We start from the raw sequence: 17,559 nt of genomic DNA, 5'->3' as shown, positions 1-17,559 counted from the left end.
CAAACCAGATATGACTGAAACAAGATGGAAGCTTGTCCTTGCTCCAGGGCACAGATGACAGAGCATGGCATAATGAATCTGGTCCAGTCCTACAGCAGTGTTTCTGGCTTGGACAGAGCTCATTCCAGTCTCAACATAGAGAATGGAGAATTCTGATCTCCTCATTAAATGAGAAAAAGCAGAGTCTCCTCATCTCCACAGTCCTATGGAGCACCTGGAGCACAGGAGTTTGTATGGATGGTGCAGTGATGGTAAAAAAGTGTTCAGCTAAAAGCTGAACCATGTCTTTAGGCATATCCACCAACACTGCATTTCTCGACATGACCATAAGAGGAGGTGTACTGCCCTTGCCTGAATTTCTCTGCATTGAGTTCCAAACTTGTGCAGTGGAGTGGACCAATTCACAGAAGCCTCAAATTTCTTCTAGGAGTTCCTCTTCATTTGTTTTATCATTTGCCTTGCTTATGCTCTTGCAGACCCGAAGGCACAGAGGTTTTCTGTAGTTGGATTGTGTTTGACGTTTCTCCAAAGTTGTGCACCTGGCTCTGATTGCCGAGTGACATTCGTCATTTCATAAGGGAACAGGTCATCTTCTGCAGTGGTTGCTAGATTGACAAATGGTATCTGCTGCAACTCACTGTATCACACAGTTGATATGATTCATCTCCTGGGCCACTATACTGTTGAACACAGATGGCCTGCCAACTAGATCACATCTACTTTGCCCTCTGAATCAACCATCTTGGCTTTCTCTTGTCAACCGAAATCTGAGTCAGCAGATGAATCCACACTGGAAAGTGGTCACTGGAATGCAGATGTGCTGCCACGTCCCACTGAACTGAGACTGCAAGATCTGGGGAGCAAAAACAAAGGTCAATGGCTGAAGATGACCCTGTAGCCACAGAAAAGTGTGTCATCTGATGGCAGTATCAGTTGCCATCTGGCCAGACGCACTTTCCAATATGTTCACCACCAGTTATACTATCATGTTTCCTACAGCCACCACCGTGGCATGACGGTGCTGCCACAAATGATTATGCTGCTGCCATTGAGATGCAAGCATCCCCTCTTCGGAGCTCCAGCAAATGGGTGTACTTAAGTTCAAACACTCATGGACTCACCACATTTTGTGTGTTTGCTAGTTGAATAACATTTACAGACTTTCACGTCATATTTAGGGGTGAGACCAATGTCAGTTTTGATTGTTCCTGTACCCAAAAGCAGATGGCAACACATATCCATAAGCTTTTACATTTGATGGTTAGCCCGTTTTTCCGCATGTCTTCAAATCTACTTTAGCAACTGCAATTCAGCAACAAAGTTATGTATTATTTTTCCTATTAGATGTTAGATGTAGAAAAATTAATACCTGAATTCTCTATTCATGAACGGCATCTGTTCCCCTCTTCTGTATCCATTAAAGAACCACACAGTGTGAAAAGAAAGTCATGACACTGACCAGAGTTCAAAAGGCAGATATTCTCTGAATGAACAAGACGCTCAATAATTCAATCCCTGGAGCAAGTGGCAGCTGAACTCCAAAGCACTTTTTGTACAATGAGGTCATCTACAAGAAAGAAAGGGTGGGGGAATGCCTGGAAGAGCTCTGTCAGTTCATCTGCATCCAACAGATCGTGAGGGGAAAGACATAAAGAACACACTGTGATTTTAACTGGTGTGAGAACTTCCACTGCAACTGCTTGTATGGCCATGGTAGGAAGGACAGGAGAGCAGTGGCATCTATCATTGACTTAAACAGCCACTTCATCCTTAGCTTTATCTCCTGTACGTGTGCTACCTCCTTAATGCAGGTCTGTTGATGACTTTAAAATAGGTTTCTTGTAAGCGGATGCAGAATGATCTATCTGGGCCAGGAGCCGTAATTCTTCTACATGCAGTTATCATCTGCTTAAGTTCCACTGCAATAGAGAAGTGCCTGTGGGAGCCATTGATTAGCGATGGTTGTCCTTGTCCTTTTTCCTCTGTGATGGTGGTTTACCCAAGAGGTCAGAGGAACATGAGATGGTGCCCTGCTCTTAAGTTCTTCCATGTGGATATCTGTATCCTCAACCATAAACTCACCATTGGAAAGGGGAGTGCTAGCCAATTCAATGGTTTTGCCAGTGTTTTTTTCAATTTTGAATTATTTTATGTATAACTTTTTCCTTTCTTATGTAGGAGTTGCTTCTATGGGCAGAGAGGATGGCTTAATTGGCTCCTCCTGATGGTGAATAGTGGTATGTGGCTGAGGTTCCAAGTCCATGGTTGATGGCTTCTGAATGACTTCATGTTCAAGTGAAGCTTTCACCCACTGGTACATTGACAAGTGCATGCATTTGTACTTGAATCTGTGGTGTGGGTTTATGAGGAGGCATCACACTAGGCATCTGGATTCCTAAGGGCTGAGGCATAAAAAAGTAACACATATTGGAGGTTGCACAGCTTCAAAAGCTTTTTTATCTCATCATAGGGTATGTGTTTCATAACTCCATACTGGGTGATTCCCAGAGCAGTTTATACGATTTGGACAAAGTGTATAATATTCACCTGATTCATGAGCTGATCCTCCAAAATTTCGACACATCACTCTCCTGTTACATACCAAAGTGGTGTGAATAAATCTTTGATATTTGATGCATCACATTGGGATGGGAAACTGTGGTCAAAACTTATGATGGATGTGGCCTGAAAGTATATGTTCAGGTAATTCCAGAGTGTTGAATGTTACGATAAATGTTGCAGCTTTTTCTAATGTTCCATCGGTTCTCCTTACGTAGTTCTGCACTTCTATAACACCCATTATTTTCCATTGTTTCTGCAAATCCTTAATATCCATCTCCATTATATCACAGCAGGTAACCACATCTTTACAGAAGTTAAGGATGTTATGCAGCTCAGCCACAACAAGGTAGTCACCTAAAGCCTCACATCCCAGAAGCTTAGACACTTGGTTTGACACAGCAGTTTCAACTAGAAATGTTTCATTATGAAGTTGTTTAACACTTTTTAAGGATTCAGCAATACCCTCTAATATCTAATATCTCATGAATATATAGAGGGGAGACCTTGTCAAAGGTTCCCTCTGCACTGTTGATTATAACGTGTGTTATGGAATAATTACAATAATTATGCCACTACTGAAAATGAAAAAGATTTTTTCTGTATTCTCTGGTAGTCATGTATGCATGTGATTTTTAAACATTATAGATGTAACTAATAAGATTATCATTTTAATATTTACATCTATCTTGGAATTAAGCAAATTAAAAGGTAATTGTCGAATAATTATAATGACATAAAGAGGAGGGATGAAAGATGTTTATTGGTATATCATGAAAGTACCAAGAGAACACTAAAAAAAGGTCTAAAAAGAAAAACTGGAATTTAATTTTCTGTTAATGATGGGGTCTTAAGAGACAGAACACAAACTCTAACAGGAGAGGTATAGGGAAAGAAACTGCTCCAGTCCTGTTTGGAGGATCCATCCTAGCATTTGTCTGATAGAAGAACCATTAAAACCTTAATTCTGGATGGCTGGATGGGGGTTTAAACCCTGTTACTGACCAAGTCTCTGAGTAAAGACAAATCTCAGAAATTGGTAAAACTGTATGGTTTTACAACATAATGATCCATACACAGTGCTTTGAGATGGCGTACTGTACAAGATTATTGTGAGAACATAAAAATACATGTCATGCATCTGGTGAAACAGTCATGGTGTGGTTGGTTGTTTGGCTTAAAGGGGTAGGGGAAAGGGGGGGGGGGGGGTGTGGTGTACTACAAATTGCTTCCCTGAGGTGTAACCATCACTACTGACATTTATTGACAGTTTGATATTTACAAGGGTGTAATATTGGTCAAAGGGCGTAAAGCTACACAAGGAATACATGGAATAACAATTTCAAATATATTGACAGTATATGTGAAGAATCTGTTCTACAGTCTCATCTCAGATTATGTGTATATTATCCTCTCCTCTGTTCTATCTCCCTCTCCAAATCCACACCTCCACACCTTTGCACACTGAATAAGCTCACTGGTGTCAGTGCCCATGCCGTAGTTCTATCACAAGCATCTGCTGCCTCCCTCCCCTGTATCCCTGTCCAATACATCTGCCACCTCTCCTTCCCAGCTATTAGTCACCCTTACTCTACCCTCCTTCCTGGACCCTGTCTTCTTCCTCCTCCCTACCCCACCCTTTCCACATGATGCAGCCCCGCATCTTAGTTGAGATGCAGTGCCAGCACAACGTAGTCAGCCACAACAATGTAATCATATAGGTGTGTGTGTGTGTGATCTATAGCTTAAGAAAGGATTCATCCAAAAGCTAGTAAAGTTCTCTATCTTGTTCATGTGCTTTCTGATGACTCAAGTCCTCTAGTACTTGTTCAATTGTTACCTGTACTGCTTAAATCATTTTCATCCCTATAAATGAATTTTATGCTATATTCGTGAATGAAAATTCTGTTGCTTGCTTTTTCCTTGAAATTATCTGTTAGTTATATTCTTTCATTCGTAAAAATATTTCATTCACATTTTAGTGTACACTTGATGGAGCACAGCTGATTAATATAACACTAAATCATTAAACCTGCAAGGTCAAACTTAGCCATATAAAAATGCTGCAGTTAACAGCAGTTACTCCCAGTCATAAAAATAAAGACACAACTATACATGACACAAGTTAAAAACACAAGTATACATTACATACAAGTAATTTGAAGACTCCAGGTTCTTCATGAAACTTTGCAGCAACATAATCCATTAGTTCATACTGATGTTCACTTGTATAAGCTCGAGCATATAAAATGTTATCAAGGACTGCATTTTGGTCCAAATTAAACCGATCAGCAATTGGTCGTAGACGATCAGGTCTACTGAGAACAAGAAGTCAAGGAAAAAAATCAGAAGTAATCCTAGAATGATTCTGATGAAATAAACATCATATTTTATGGACTATAAGATGCACTTTTCTTTTCAAAAATATCCTCCAAAATTCAGGTGTATCTTATACTTGAAATTAATATAAAAATATCCAGTATTTGATATAAAGTTCCCACCAGTCTTAAAAATGACCATATATTCAGTGCCATGGAAAACCTATCTCTGTCTGGTATTACTGGATTCAACTGGCCACAGCAATGCACTGATGCAGTGAACATGGGTTGTGGGGATTCACAAGCTTGCTAACACTGTCACCTTCCTACCCACCATTACAAACACAGAACACTGTCTAGCCTATGATGCATCATTGCAATCTATGGTGCCAGTGAACTTGAATTGAAAGTGATTTGTGTTATCAGTAACAGTACAATAGTGTTGTTGGAATCTAGTTTCGTAATGGAAAAAATAAAAGATGTTCATATGATGCAGGTTATAAATTAAAGTAATAGCATACACAGAAGAACATAGAAACAGAGCAGCTGAATGGCATTTCTGCCCTCCACCAACAGGAAAAACCATTTGTGATTGGTGGACTAGTAAAGAAGAACTGAAAAAAAAAAAAAATCCAGAAGACTAAATTTGCAAATGGAAGACTGAATATAAAATGGCCAAAACTCGAATATGATGTATTGAAATGGATTCAAGGACACTGTGAAAATGGCACTGGAAGTAATACAAAAAATGATTCAAATACACACTCATAACCTAGTGCTACACTGGAACTTAACAGATTTTAAGGGTGGTGTTGGTTGGTGCTACAGGTTTATGATGTCTCATGGACTTAGCATGTGAGACAAGACCAAAATATCTCAGAAAATGCCACAAGAGTATGAAGAGAAAATGTTATCTTTCCATCACTTTATTATTCAATATGGAAAGAAAACCAGTGTCCAACTAAGCCAAATAGCGAATATGGATGAAACTCCTCTGACATTTGATGTGCCAAGTAACAGAACTATTCCATGAGAGGTGCTAAAACTGTAACTACAAAGACAAGTGAACATGAAAAAATTCACTACACTGTTATCCTTTCATGTTGTTCTGACAGTACTAAACTTGATCTAATGATCATTTTCAAGTGCAAAAAAATGCAAAATCTTCTTATTAAATACTGACAGGTATTGTCATTCACATACATGACAAGGGTTGGATGGATGAGGCTGACATGAAATTATGGATTAACAGAGTGTGGAAGAGACAGAAAGGTGCTTTATTGAAGAAGAGCTCTCTTCTTGTGCTAGATCAGTTTAGTAGTTATTTGAAAATTTCTGTGAAAGAGAAACTGAATCAAGGAAATACAGAGCTTGCTGTTATTCTGGGAGGACTTACTTCGCAACTGCAACCTCTTGAAGGTTTGACAAATAAACTATTTAAAGTGTATATGAGACAGGAATGGAACAAATGGATGATGGATGAAACCCAAGATGAATTCTTGCTGAAGGGAGCTTTAAACTGGCCTATAATCAAACATGTGTGTCAGTGATAAAAAGTGGTCTAGAGTGAGAGAAGAGATTAGTGATAAATTTTCGAGAAGTGTGGCATAACTAATGCTCTCAGTGGTAGTGAAGACCATATTATACACTCCTGGAAATTGAAATAAGAACACCGTGAATTCAATGTCCCAGGAAGGGGAAACTTTATTGACACATTCCTGGGGTCAGATACATCACATGATCACACTGACAGAACCACAGGCACATAGACACAGGCAACAGAGCATGCACAATGTCGGCACTAGTACAGTGTATATCCACCTTTCGCAGCAATGCAGGCTGCTATTCTCCCATGGAGACGATCGTAGAGATGCTGGATGTAGTCCTGTGGAACGGCTTGCCATGCCATTTCCACCTGGCGCCTCAGTTGGACCAGCGCTCGTGCTGGACGTGCAGACCGCGTGAGACGACGCTTCATCCAGTCCCAAACATGCTCAATGGGGGACAGATCCGGAGATCTTGCTGGCCAGGGTAGTTGACTTACACCTTCTAGAGCACGTTGGGTGGCACGGGATACATGCGGACGTGCATTGTCCTGTTGGAACAGCAAGTTCCCTTGCCGGTCTAGGAATGGTAGAACGATGGGTTCGATGACGGTTTGGATGTACCGTGCACTATTCAGTGTCCCCTCGACGATCACCAGTGGTGTACGGCCAGTGTAGGAGATCGCTCCCCACACCATGATGCCGGGTGTTGGCCCTGTGTGCCTCGGTCGTATGCAGTCCTGATTGTGGCGCTCACCTGCACGGCGCCAAACACGCATACGACCATCATTGGCACCAAGGCAGAAGCGACTCTCATCGCTGAAGACGACACGTCTCCATTCGTCCCTCCATTCACGCCTGTCGCGACACCACTGGAGGCGGGCTGCACGATGTTGGGGCGTGAGCGGAAGACGGCCTAACGGTGTGCGGGACCGTAGCCCAGCTTCATGGAGACGGTTGCGAATGGTCCTCGCCGATACCCCAGGAGCAACAGTGTCCCTAATTTGCTGGGAAGTGGCGGTGCGGTCCCCTACGGCACTGCGTAGGATCCTACGGTCTTGGCGTGCATCCGTGCGTCGCTGCGGTCCGGTCCCAGGTCGACGGGCACGTGCACCTTCCGCCGACCACTGGCGACAACATCGATGTACTGTGGAGACCTCACGCCCCACGTGTTGAGCAATTCGGCGGTACGTCCACCCGGCCTCCCGCATGCCCACTATACGCCCTCGCTCAAAGTCCGTCAACTGCACATACGGTTCACGTCCACGCTGTCGCGGCATGCTACCAGTGTTAAAGACTGCGATGGAGCTCCGTATGCCACGGCAAACTGGCTGACACTGACGGCGGCGGTGCACAAATGCTGCGCAGCTAGCGCCATTCGACGGCCAACACCGCGGTTCCTGGTGTGTCCGCTGTGCCGTGCGTGTGATCATTGCTTGTACAGCCCTCTCGCAGTGTCCGGAGCAAGTATGGTGGGTCTGACACACCGGTGTCAATGTGTTCTTTTTTCCATTTCCAGGAGTGTATGTCAAGATGACCACAATGATGATGACAAAGAGGAAGAAGAAGAAGAAGAAGAAGAAGAAGAAGAAAGTTCAGATGACGATTTTCAAGGATTTTAAAGGTGAGTTCAGTTTTATAAACTAAGAATATTTTAAAGTCTGGCATTGCAATCTAATAATAAAAATGGTAAAAATGTTATTGTAAAAAATTGTTAAAATCAAGGTACATTTTATAGACCGTAGCATCTTTTAGTCTGTAAAATACGGTAATCACACTTTGCAGTGTCCTACAATCATAACGGAATGAAATTTTTCTTAAGTCTTGTCACTGAGACAATTTATAGTGATAGGGAAAAAAATACATAGAAATGTGACAAACATATGCACTTGACCAGTAACATGAATATCAAAATGCCAAGGGAGTGCTACTGATAGAAGTAATGATAATAAGTGCTGAACTTATGGTTAGAAAATTATTTCAATACCACACAGAATACTTGAGATGATTGTACAACTTTATTCAACATAATATTTTTGTAGTGCCTTAAAATTAGAAATCTATAATTTTTAATGCCAGAATGGCAGTATGCAGAAGACAGAAGCAACAGTCCATAATTATTGGGTTGCTGCTTACGCTCAACGCATTTTCCCCTAAGTTTAATAAACACAACAGATACACATAACAGAGACTTACAGAGACTTTAGTGGTCAATAATATATTTTCCCTCACTATTTACAACAGTCAGCCAATGCTGGGGTAACTACTCAATTCCGTGACTGTAGAAATTGGAAACCAAGAACTCATCAAGCCATGTTTAGAGTAAATTTTCGTCCAAAAAGGAAGTTCCTTGATGGTTGTTTGATAGAGAATAGACAAGGTGAGAATCTGAGGGAGCAATATCATGTGTATAAGGTGGAATGACTTCCCAAGCCAACTCCTATACAGAGTTTTTTGTCAGTCTAGCAGAATGTGGGCGGTTGTTATCGTGGAGTAGCATCACTTCGTGCAGTCTTCCTGGTCATTGTCCTGGATTGCACCTGCAAGACATCACAGGTGTTGACAATAAATGTCAGCAGTCATGGTTACACCTTGCGGAAGCAGTCCATAGTACACCACACCATTGATGTTCCACCAGATGCATAACATCTTTTGTGGATGTGTGCAGGTCTTTGTATGGGAAGTTGCTGCTTTGTTAGGACTCAGCAATTCCTTTCTTTTCCTTACATTAGCATAAGGACACAATTTCTCATCATCAGTACTGATACAGGATATGAATGGTCAGTGTTGTTCATGAGCCCCTGTTGATGAGCAAGCAGAGATGCATATATGGCCATCCAATGATTTTTGTGATTTTGGCCTAGAGCATGCCACACACACACACCCCATTTTTGAACCTCCCCCACTGCATGAATATGTTGCATAATGGTGGAATGATCACAGTTCATCACATTTGTCAGTTCTTGAGTACACTGAAGTGGATCATTGTGGATTAATGTGTTTAAATGTTCTTCAAAAAACCACGAAGGTCTTCCTGAATGTGGAGACACTAATGTCAAAACGATCCTCCTTAAAATGAGAAAACCATTTTTTGGCATACTCTGACCAATGGCATTATCCCCATACATGGCGCAAATGTTCCTGGCTGCCTCTGCTGCTGTCATCCCATTCCTAAACTCAAACAGAGGAATATATTGGAAATGTTCCGATTTCTGCACTTAGCACTCCATTTTATGTCATACACAGCTATATGCACTATCTCCTAATGATAAAATGACAATATGTAAACTCAAATAGCAATAATGAACTATAAATAAAAAATGACAATCAATAAATAAACCCATAGCAGTCGGAATACCAATATGCAAAACAAAAAACGATACAAACTTATGCACCAACCTAATAATTCAAACAGCAGGATGACTCAAGGAATAAAGGGAGATGACAAAGGGAAAAATACCTTTTAAAACTCAGTATGAGGCTGCAAAATTACTAACCACCAAAGAAAGATCTAGAGTAGCAAAACTCCTGCAGTACATATACAGAAAAAGCACAGAGAAATTATGGAGTAAGGTGCATCAACACTACAAAACACATTAATTCGTTAAGCCAGGTAAGAAAACATACATAACATATAAAGTTATTTTCAAAGGAGTTGTGTGGAGAAATTAAGATAAAAGGTTGAATAACAGTGATAGAATGGTAAAGTAGTATTACTGGTGAGGTAGATGCTCGGGTGAGATACACCAAACAACACCTTATAATCAGGAGTTCATTTATTCACATCTTCACACAAGAAAGGATTACACAGAACTGGATGGCAGAACTACACAAAGATAATGTTTTACTCAGTTCAAAGATGATGCTCAGATCAATACTGGTGTCGATCTCATCGGCACCACATAGCCCCCCCCCCTCCTGCCCCCCCGCAGTACGGAGTACTGAGGGGCCGGGTGGGGGCGGAGGGGGGTTGTGACTATGGCGTCGGCAAGGGTGGTCCACGGGAGCCGGACCACGGTCAGCTCAACAGTGTCATCAGGGAGCTGTGTGGGTAGATGTCGTGAAGGAAGGTCCAGCCACCAAACCTGGAAATCGTTGAAGTGCGCCGGGCGTCGTACTGGGCATGCTGGTCGTGCGGCGATAGGTAGGCCGTGGTTTGCAGGAGGAACGGAACGATGATGATGATGTCTCCAGTGGGCATGGCGAACACACAGAGCATGTCCAGGTTGACGACAGGTGAGAGGGGAACACACTTCCGCAGGTGGCAGGGAGTGGCGGAGGTTGTGTCATGAGCACCGGAAGAAGGAAAAAACACGACGAACACTGTGTCATCATCGCGTAGTATTATAGAGATGTCGTGGATTATGTCCGGGGGGATAGGCACAAACACCTCGAGCGATGGCACGTTCAATATTGCGGGAGGGAGGGGGGGGGGGGGGTGAGAAACCTCAACAGGGCGAGGCAGGCGACGGGGGAGAGGTCGAAGGGACCAGAGAAGGACTCGGCGGCGAGGGCGTGATCGTAGGTAAGCTCGACGTGGGGAGCATGTGATCACTCACTGGAGTGTGTGAGACCGGAGTAGAGGGCGAGGTCGGAGAAGAGCTTGACAATTGGAGCTGGAAGTCACTCGACTGAGTGAGTAAGTCCAATGTGGAGGGAGTGGTCGGAGCATCGTGAGCCACGACAGTGAGTGGTGTCGTCGTGGCCTGAAGGGGGGTAGAAGCAGGCTCGACATGAGCAGGCTTATGTCTGTTGAGAGAGACTGTAATAGCTGAATATTTTATCTGGGTGTCATAGGTGTTGGCTGAGCACTGGAGGACTCGGTACGGGCCGGTATATGGGGGTTGGAGGGGAGCACGGACAGTGTCATCTCGGAGCATGACGTACTCGCAACTGTTCAGAGATTTCAGGACGTGAACCTAAGGGTGGGGATGGCTGGCGGGCAGAGGGACGTGGAGGTTGGTGAAGTGGCGTCTGGCGTGGTCCATGAAGGAAGGTAAGTCAGACTGAGGGAAAGAAGCGGAAGGGCTCACAAGTTTGTCAGGGAGAACAATGTTCTGGCCATATACGAACTCGGCTATTGTGCCTTTGAGGTCTTCCTTATAGATCGCACGAATGCCGAGTAGCACAAGGGGAAGGGCCTCCATCCAAAGACAGTCATGGCATCGAAGAGCCACCTTGAAAGTACGGTGCCAGTGCTCAACTAGCCCGTTACTTCGTGGGTGATATGCTGTGGTATGGATGCGCCGGATGCCACAAATGTTACAAATCTCATTGAACAGGGCCAACTAAAATTGTCTGCCCTGGTCAGTCGTGATGATAGCTGGACATCCGAAACGCGATACCCATGACTCGATGAAAGCTCGAGCAACAGTTTCTGCCATGATATTGGGGAGGGGGACAGCCTTGACCCAGCGAGTTGTTCGGTCGATAGACGAGAGAACATAAAGAAAGCAGTTAGAGGGGGGGAGAGGGCCGACAATATCAATGTGAATATGCTGGAAACGCCCAGGAGGGATCAAAAAGGCGCCGAGGGGGGGTGAAGTGTGCTTCTGTACTTTGCAGCGTTGGCCTGCGACGCAGGAGCGTTCCCATTGCTGGCAGTCCTTGTTGACATTTCTCCACACAGAGCGCTCCGCTACAAGGTGGGCGGACACACAAACACCGGGGTGGGCTAAATTATGCAGTGCAATGAAGACAGCTCGATGGAGCATGGTTGGGATGAGGGGGCATAATGTGCCTGTACTGTCGTCGCACCAGATCTCACCAGAAATGCCAGGGAAGGTGGTGCGGACGAAATGTAGTGAAGAGGTAGAGTCTGAAATCAGGTTTTGTGTGTCCTCGTCAGCAGGTTGGAGGTTAGGCGGTTCAGAGAGGTCTAACAGTGAATCAACGGCGTTGACTCATGAAAGGAAACCAGCAACTATATTGTCAGCACCCTTTATGTGTCTGACGTTGGTGGTGAACTGAGATATGAAGTCCATGTATCTGAAACGGCGAGGAGGTGGGTCAGCTGCCAGATTTGAAATGGCCGCATCCAGGGGTTTGTGGTCTGTTAAAACATAGAAAGGGCATCCCTCAACGTCAGTCTTAAAATGCTTGATTGCTTCGTAGACCGCGAGCAACTCCCTGTCAAACGCGGAATATTTCCATTGCACATTGGTGAACTTGCGCGAGAAGAACTACAGAGGCGAAGTTTGGCCGTCGACTGTCTGGCTGAGGACAGTGTCAACGGCAGTATCGCTCACGTCTGTGGTGATAAAAAGCTGTGCATTGGGATGAGGATGCGCGATGGTGCAGGCCTCGGCAAGAAGATTTTTGAGGGCAGTGAAAGAGTCAGTCATAGCAGGGGTCCATGGAATGGGCCGAGATCCAGAAGTCTTTGTGCTTGCCAAGGTGTCCGTCAGTGGAACCTGAATCTCTGCAGCCTGAGGTAGATGATGGCAATAATAATTAACTGTCCCCAGAAAGCACCGGAGCTCTTTGAATGACGAAGGTCTGGGTAGGTTTAGTATTGTTTGTACTTTGTAAGGGGGCGGTTTGATGCCATCAGCAGAGACCCAAAAACCAAGAAAAGTGACAGCGGGTTGATGTAGCTGCAATTTGTCTTGGTTGGTCTCGATGCCTGCTGCCGAGAGGGTGTCCATAACAGTTTGCACATGTCGAATGTTGTCCTCAACGGAGGAGCTGAACACAAGAATGTCATCAAGATATGCAAAGCAGAATTTCAGTCCGAATAGCACTTCGTTGATGAAGCGTTTCTAGGTCTGGGTTGCGTTCTTCAGACCGAAGGGCATGAATCGAAATTGAAAACCCGATTAGGGTGGTGATTGCTGTCTTCTCGATGTCTTCAGGAGCCATGGGGCTCTGGTGGTAGGCCTGTTTGCAATCAATGACAGAGAACGTGGTCGCACCTGTGAGGGAACTGGTAAAGTTGGCAATGTTGGGTATGGGGTAGGTGTCCGTAATTGTTTGTGCATTTAGTTGACGGTAGTCTCCGCACATGCACCAGGACCCATCTTTCTTGGGTGTCATATGGATGGGCGTAGACCAGCTGCTGGCAGAGGGTTCGACGACGCCGGAGCTTAGAAGTTCAGAAATCTGTTTTTTTAAGGTCGGAGAGGCGCTCGGGACAAAGTCGATGTGGTTTACTGGAGATTGGTGGGCCTGGCATGAGGCGCAGCTTGTGAACCGTGTCACTGGTGATGACAGAAATGTTGCCAGCGGCACGGGAGGCAGTTTGTTTACAATGTGAGGTGGGCGGGACAGGCAGGTGAAGTCGTGGTGTTCGGAGCCACTCGGCAGATCCGACGAGAGCTGAGGTGGCGAAGTGTCCCAGGAGTCAACGTGACAAGATGGCCGCTGGCCCGAAGCAGTGGCACCGTGGTCGGGTGAGCTTGGTAGAGCTCGTGAAGTGTTAGTGAGTCCATTGTCCGAGGTTGTTGCCTGTGGCAGCACGGTCGCGGGCGAAGTGCTAGGCGCGAGTGCACTGTTTGTGCTGTCAATGGCGGTCGCACGGTGACACGCAGGATCTGAAGTTGCATAATTTGAGGTGCTGTCCATGAGGGGAGGGGTAGGAGCTGTCAGTACGGGAACACGTGACGCTTGTCGCGCATGCGCACTCGTGTCTGGCTGAGTGTCAAATGCTGCTGTGTTAGGGGGGCTGTGGTCCTGTGGAACTGTCAGTACACATTATCTTAGACTTGATAGAACAGTTGCAAGGGGTAGCGGGAGGTAAGCACATGGAGACCCAATTGCTGGGACTACAAGTAGATTCGGCACACTTACTGACCTTGCTCTGTCCTTGCTGCAGTGTCTGTAATTCCTTTGCTGCGTCGGATAGCTGGAGCTGAGTTTTGTGGAGCCGGAGGGAGAGCTCAAAGTTTTCCTTGTGTAGGCGAGTGACATTTTCAAGCTCAACAAGGCACTTGTGCGTTGTTTCTTGTAACGTCGTCGACAGAGATGAGCATGTACGGATGAGATGATCCCAGACCGACATGTCACGGGGGGGTTTACTCGATGGAGCACAGGGGAAGTAAGTTTTGGATGGGTGATGAAACATGGTATTTCGCACTAGGTACGGTGAAAGTTTGTGGTGTCAATGCCTTGTATAGGTTCCTCGATATTGCACACTAAAAAAGTCCACTCGAGTTTGCAGTTTGCGGAGAGTGAGACGACATGGGAGGTTGAACCCGAGCATTGTAGTTTAATAGAATTCACAGCTTTCAGTGAAGTATGATGAGGGCTGATGTTCGACAACACTAAGGACGTAGGCAGCAGCGAAACATCAGCGCCTGTGTCCTCCAGGAAAAAGTATCCCAACGAAATGTCTTTGATATAAAGTCGCCCGTAATCATTCGATTGTTCCCGGACAGAGCGGAGCACTGGGAGGTGCCTGTCATGTTGTGCGCAGGAGGCGGCACCCGGACCTACCTGTGATTTTCATTTGGGAAGCAGGAGGGTGGTCTGCAGTTCTGTGCCGCCTCACCAAACCGTGTGTGGAAGTAGCAGTATGGGTAGTGCGGCTGCATTTCCTGTGGAAAGTTCATTGCCAGAGGCAGTGGCTGAGGTTCGATGTCCACAGTTGGTTCAGTTGCAGGAGGGGGTGTGACTGAGGGTGGAGCCGGTGACGTTCCAGCTGTTTGTATACTGCATCCCAGAGCAAGCGGAACAGTCGGTACAGTGCGGCCCCGGCCGCGTCCGGCCACAGGACGAGGAGCCTTAACCTGAGACTTGCCAGGTAGGCAGTGGCTGGTGAAATAGAGCAGTGATGCATCATGTAGTTTGTCAGCAATTGTCATTCATTGCTCAACAGGTTCGGGAGACCTCTGAGCCATAGCAAAGCGGATGTGGTGAGGTAGTTTATCTGTCCAGATGTCGAGGAGAGCTGTGTCAGAGAGTAGATCATTGCTGACCAGGGCCTGTAGCCGTCTCCAAAGTTGTGAAGGTTTGTCATTGCCTAGTTGCTCAACGTGGAGCACTTGCCATATTGCTGTCTCAGTTGAGTGCGCAAGCCGATGTAGAACTGTCTTTTTAGCTAGAGTCTACCGGGTAACTGAGTCCGGGCCGTCGACAAGGTCAGCAATCAAGTCCTCCTAGTCATGCAGGTGGGTGATAAGGGACAGAAATCTGGTTGAAATGGTCGAACACTTCGTCCACAATTTTGAACCAGGTTGTTGCCCTGTTGGGGTTGAATGGCGGCAGCGTCGGTAAGCGTTGTAGAATGTTCAGAAGAACAGGGTGAGTTGAATATGTCGGGCCACTGCCTGGAACGAGATGTTGTTGTTGCAGTATTCCAGGAGAGTGTGTCTCCAGGGTATGTGGCGACGATGGCTGGTCAGGTGGCAGTGTGAAGGTGACACGTTGTGGTTGAGCGCGATGCGGAAGGCCAACGCAGGTGAGACACCATAATGTGTCAATAATTGGGGTTGCGGAAGTTCGTCACGTTGGGGGTGTGTTCTGATTGACGTGTTGCAGAACACTGACGCGGATGAGGCACTGACATGTGCTGAGAACAGGAGCGGAAGCTCGACTGGAGCTGGCTCGGGGGCGACAGGTGAGAAAAAGTTCAAAGTTTGAAAAAGCGTGCCAGTCGGTGGAAAACTCGACATGCTATCAGAGTTGGAGCCACCTGTGTTGCAGGGAGGCTGCGGAGGCGCGGGCTGTCCAGAAGCACAGTGAGGAAAACACTGAGGCATAGCAGTAGGATGTAGATGGAGGTCAGGCACAGATAACGAGCCATTGTTCCTGTTGCAGGCCGAGGTATTGATGCAGGAAGGCATGTGCTAACGCTGAACCGAGGCAGGTGCGGGCGTGGTCGGATGTTGAGGAGGTTGACCTGTGAACAAAGCAGTTCCAGCCATGTGGCAGGATTCTGTGTGGTACTGCACAGATTGTGGCATGGCAAACCGTTCTTCTGGCGGTGGTAGGTTATCCAACGAAGCATTTGCAGAAACTGGCATTGATCCCACACTGCACGGAGATCTGTAAGAGGTAACTGCACCGTCGACGAGGGAGGTTACATGTGACGGGAACAAAGGCATTTGATAGCCGGAGTCATGCACTCTCCTAACCTCACTTATTGTTGCAGGCACGAAAACGTCCGGCGAAATCGGCATAATCGACGAGTGAGAGGCATCGTGTTGCAGTCCTGGCAGGTGTACATCGCCCGCAACACGATGCATGTTGATCACAAAATCCGGCGTTAGGCGTTGGGCTGAAGCCATTGTTCGAAGGTTGTGTTGATGTAATACATGCGAAAATAACCAACACGGAGGCCACGGACACAGTAAAACGGCGAAAACGGAAGACGTTACAACTCGGGGTCACCAATGAGGTGGATGCTCGGGTGAGATACACCAAACAACACCTTATATAATGTGGAGTTCATTTATTCACATCTTCACACAAGAAAGAATTACACAGAACTGGATGGTGGAACTACACAAAGATAATGTTTTGCTCAGTTCAAAGATGATGCTCATATCTATACTGACGTCGATCTCCTCGCGCCACACTGGTCTCTGCAACATCATTCTAAGGCAGAATATTTAACAATAATAAATTATTTCCTGGGTGGCACCAACACAAAAAATAAAACATCCCAAGAGTAACACAATTTGCCACACTATGGTAACGTTGGTAGGCATCATGTTACCACCAGTGCAAGTGTGATAATTATTGCAGACTCATGTGCTATCTCTGTCTATGTTGTCTACAGTGGGAAATTCAGGATGAAATGTAACAATATTATGAAAAGGAGATGCTGAGTTGCAGATAGGCACAACAAAAAGACTGTCACAAATAAATAAAGCTTTTGGCCAGTAAGGCCTTTGTCAAAAATAGATGACAGACACACACACAAACAAACAAACAAACAAACAAACACACACACACACACACACACACACACACACACACACACACATGACTGCAGTCTCAGGCAACTGAAACCACACTGCAAGCAGCAGCATCAATGCATGATGGGAGTGGCGACTGGGTGGGGTAAGGAGGAGGCTGGGGCAGGGAGGGGGAGGGATAGTATGGTAGGGGTGGCAGGTAGGGGAGGGATGGGGGAGGAGGAGTGGAAAAGGAGAGAAGTAAAAAGAGTGGGTGTGATGGTGAAATGACGGACGCGT

The 17,559-nt window shown here is 45.7% G+C and overlaps 1 protein-coding gene across 1 annotated transcript in view; it reads right to left on the bottom strand.

The window, feature by feature from the left end:
* LOC126252041 (meiotic recombination protein DMC1/LIM15 homolog) overlaps nucleotides 1–17,559 on the bottom strand; it is a 164,990-nt gene that overhangs the window by 39,557 nt on the left and 107,874 nt on the right. The window contains exon 5 of the mRNA XM_049952834.1: nucleotides 4,712–4,877. Within this exon, the coding sequence (XP_049808791.1) occupies nucleotides 4,712–4,877 (166 nt within the window). The remainder of the gene's footprint in view (nucleotides 1–4,711; nucleotides 4,878–17,559) is intronic.

This window comes from Schistocerca nitens, chromosome 4 (genome assembly GCF_023898315.1).
Source record: "Schistocerca nitens isolate TAMUIC-IGC-003100 chromosome 4, iqSchNite1.1, whole genome shotgun sequence".
In the NCBI taxonomy this organism is placed as follows: Eukaryota; Metazoa; Arthropoda; class Insecta; order Orthoptera; family Acrididae; genus Schistocerca; species Schistocerca nitens.
Note: the sequence above shows the minus strand (reverse complement) of the source record. Positions and strands in the feature narration are given on the sequence as shown.